We start from the raw sequence: 3,388 nt of genomic DNA, 5'->3' as shown, positions 1-3,388 counted from the left end.
CCACCACTCTTAAACAGATCCATAGTGGGAGCTGTACTGAGCATGATCATCTTTGCTGCAGCTTGCTTGAATCCCATAAATGAGGTACGAGTTGAATTTCACCTTTTTTTTTTTTAGATGTTTATTCCTACTTGAGACTAGCATAGGTCCGAAATCTCAGTAGTGATTCAAATGCAGGAAAATATCCAGAAAAGGTATAACAATGTGATGAGCCTCTGGAAATAACCCATCAGCGTGTTCCGTAATAATAGATGGCCACTAACTTTGGATTTCATTACAAAGCAACATTTGGAGTTTCCGGTTTTGCGCATGCACCTTTTCAGTGCTTTTCCTTTAAGGGTCTCTATTTTTCAACAGGTTGCTTTTGTAGTCTACGGCAGGGGTTCTCAACCCAGTCCTCAGGACACAACACACCAGTCTGGTTTTCAAGATACCCACAATGAATATGCTGAGACATTTGCATGCACTGCCTCCATTATATCTATCGCATCCATATTCATTATGGGTATCCTGAAAACGTGACTGGCTGGGTGTGTCCCGAGGACTGAATTGAGAACCCCTAGTCTATGGGCATGGAATACAACTTTTTGTTCCCTACCTCAAAACTAGTTTTCTCTTTATAGCAACTGATTGCCCTAGTATCAATTTTGATCATCTTTGTTTTGTTTCTGATTAAATTATTGAGCTAATTAAATATTACAATATTTTATGGACTGTATAACTGCACCTTTATATCACTTAACACATTTAGATGCCCTTTCACTAAAGCATGTGCTAAATGTTGCTCTTCCTATTTTATACCTATGGGCCATGCGGCATTATAGCATGAGTTAACGTCTGTTAGCACGCTAAGCTTTAGTAAATGGGCCCATTAAATATTGTTTTTATATTTACTGTGGTTAGTTGCTAGAATAATTTAACAAAAATAACAGACATCCAAAAATAAAGCACCCGGCAGAGTTTGGAAACACACTGCAGCCACAGCTAGGCTTGGACTAGGCTGCAGGCGGTTATACAATAACTTTGCATTTTTGATGTAGGGTCAGTGGCTTTGCTTTTACTGTATGAATGGAATTATTTAATTTTGCCAAATAAATATACACTTTATTATATGGTGAACAGAAGCTTTACATAAGTACATAAGTAATACCTTACTGGGAAAAGACCAAAGGCCCATCAAGCCCAGCATCCTGTCCCCGACAGCGGCCAATCCAGGTCAAGGGCACCTGGCGAGCTTCCCAAACGTACAAACATTCTATACATGTTATTCCCGAAATTGTGGATTTTTCCAAGTCCATTTAGTAGCGGTCTATGGACTTGTCCTTTAGGAAACCGTCCAAACCCTTTTAAAACTCTGCCAAGCTAACCACCTATAAAAGCTTTGTTTTATAATGTTAAAATACATTGCCGCATAATTCGTTTTAAATCACTGTTCATGGGGCAAGCAGGCGCCTCGATCTGAAACACCGAAAAAGTCATGAAGCAGCTTCAATACGCCTATTACCTTGCCTTTTAGGCACCGGTCACTTTACAGATTAAGGGGTCCTTTTACTAAAGCCACGTAGGCACCTACACGCAGCCAACATGCCCCAATTTGGAACTACCGCCTGGCTACTGCATGGCCTGGGCAATAATTTCATTTTTTTTAACGCGGGTCCACTATGTGTGCTGGAAAGTTTCCAGCGAGCGGCGCTAACCAGGCGGTAATCAGCAGTGTATGCGCGCTGACGATTATCACCTGGTTAACTCATGAGACTTTACCTCTAAGTCAACGGGTGGCAGTAAGGTCTCAGGACACGCGCCAATTTTTATTTTGCTACACGTCCATTTTTGGCCAAAAAGGGCCTTTTTTGCAGGTGCGCTGAAAAGTGGAACTGCGCACGTGCAATGCACGCGTCTACACCGGCACAAGCCATTTTTCAGCGCACCTTAGTAAAAGGACCCCTAAGCAGTATTAGGCATGCGAGAATGAAGCTCCTTAAAAAGAGATGTACAGCACGTGTGCCCCTGCTGCTGTCTCAGCTACACTTCTCAGTCGAGCAGCTGAAAATCAAATTGTTGGGAAGCCGATCTTCAGATAAATCCCCTAAGTTTCTCCCTGGTTTAAGACAGGATCGGAGCACCTGACATGAATCACAGCCACATCAGAGACAAGACCCGGCTTTGCTGTCTTTGTCTTGCATCGAAGGATTTGGGAAAGATGCCTCCTAATTTCTTGACTGTAAAATGTGTAAATGAGTGGGTTAAGGAGAGAGTTTGTTTCTCCTAAAATAAATAAGATGTCTTTCAAGAGATTCAACAGATTACAGGAGCTGCAGAAAACTTGGACGAGCCCTGCAACGTAGTAGGGTCCCCAGGCTAGAGTGAAGCAGATGATGACAATCAGAGCCGTCCTGGCTGCCTTAAGGTGGTAGAAAGGAAACGCATGATGAGCCCAGGGGACACTGGTTCTCCGGATTCGCCGGTGGTGGAAGTAGGCGATTTTCCCCACAGACACATGAAGGGAAACCAAAGTGACTAGCGCTGGCAGGAAGACGCTAAAGCAAAGGACGTACAAATACTCCTTTCTAGCCGCGTAGAAGAGCCCGCAGAATCCCTGGTAATTGCTCTCTTGTAAAGCGGGCAAAATCAGAGGCAAGTGGCCGATCAGAAACGAGATGATCCACAGAAGTGCAATCAGAGCCGCTACGGATTTCTTGTTCATGATTTTCAGGTAATAGAGAGGCAAGCTCACGGCTAAATACCTATCCAAGGAAATCAAAATCAGAGTCAAGATAGAACCAATGGAAGGCGTAATGGTGAAACACAACCTCAGCAGGCAAAGGATCAAACTGCTGTCGAAATCACCATCCAGCAGGTCATCAAATAACTCCGTGATGCACATGATTCCCACCAGCAGGTCGGCAGCAGCGAGGTTCAGGATGAAAATATAGCTGTTGCCTTGCCTCCCCTTCATTATTTTGATGATGATCACAATGACCAAAATGTTAGCCGTGAGGATTAAAACACTGAGAACTGCGTGGACAACGGCATAGATGATCGCGCTCATCTTCCTCGTGGTGCATTTAGGAGAAACCAGCGACGGGGGCGAGTCTGCAAATCACCCCCATTCTCTTCAGCTCTGTGGACGTCTCCTCCTGAAGTTTTGTGCTTTCTATTCGCGGTCCCTGATTTATATTTCAATCAACAGAAAGGCCCATTAAGTTCAAATGTCCATCATGTCTAGTTATTTAACAGAAAAGTCACTCAGATCTGGCTTTCGGCAAGAAATCCAGCCTCATTTTTTCCCCCCCAAGAACAATTTTCTCCCTTGTTTAATGTCAGTTCGTTTAGTAAGTCGGATTCACTTGCTCTGTCGTTTCCTAGCTGTTCTGTAGAAAGAACAAAG

General features: G+C 43.7%; 1 protein-coding gene across 1 annotated transcript; it reads right to left on the bottom strand.

The window, feature by feature from the left end:
* Positions 1–2,086: 2,086 nt before the first annotated feature.
* Positions 2,087–3,049, bottom strand: LOC115478359 (glucose-dependent insulinotropic receptor-like). The gene has a single exon (XM_030215661.1). The coding sequence runs from the start codon at positions 3,047–3,049 to the stop codon at positions 2,087–2,089; it is 963 nt and encodes a 320-aa protein (XP_030071521.1).
* Between the last annotated feature and the right edge of the window lie 339 nt (positions 3,050–3,388).

This window comes from Microcaecilia unicolor, chromosome 10 (assembly GCF_901765095.1).
Source record: "Microcaecilia unicolor chromosome 10, aMicUni1.1, whole genome shotgun sequence".
In the NCBI taxonomy this organism is placed as follows: domain Eukaryota; kingdom Metazoa; phylum Chordata; class Amphibia; order Gymnophiona; family Siphonopidae; genus Microcaecilia; species Microcaecilia unicolor.
The sequence above is the reverse complement of the archived record's forward strand: the minus strand, read 5'-3'. Positions and strand labels throughout refer to the sequence as shown.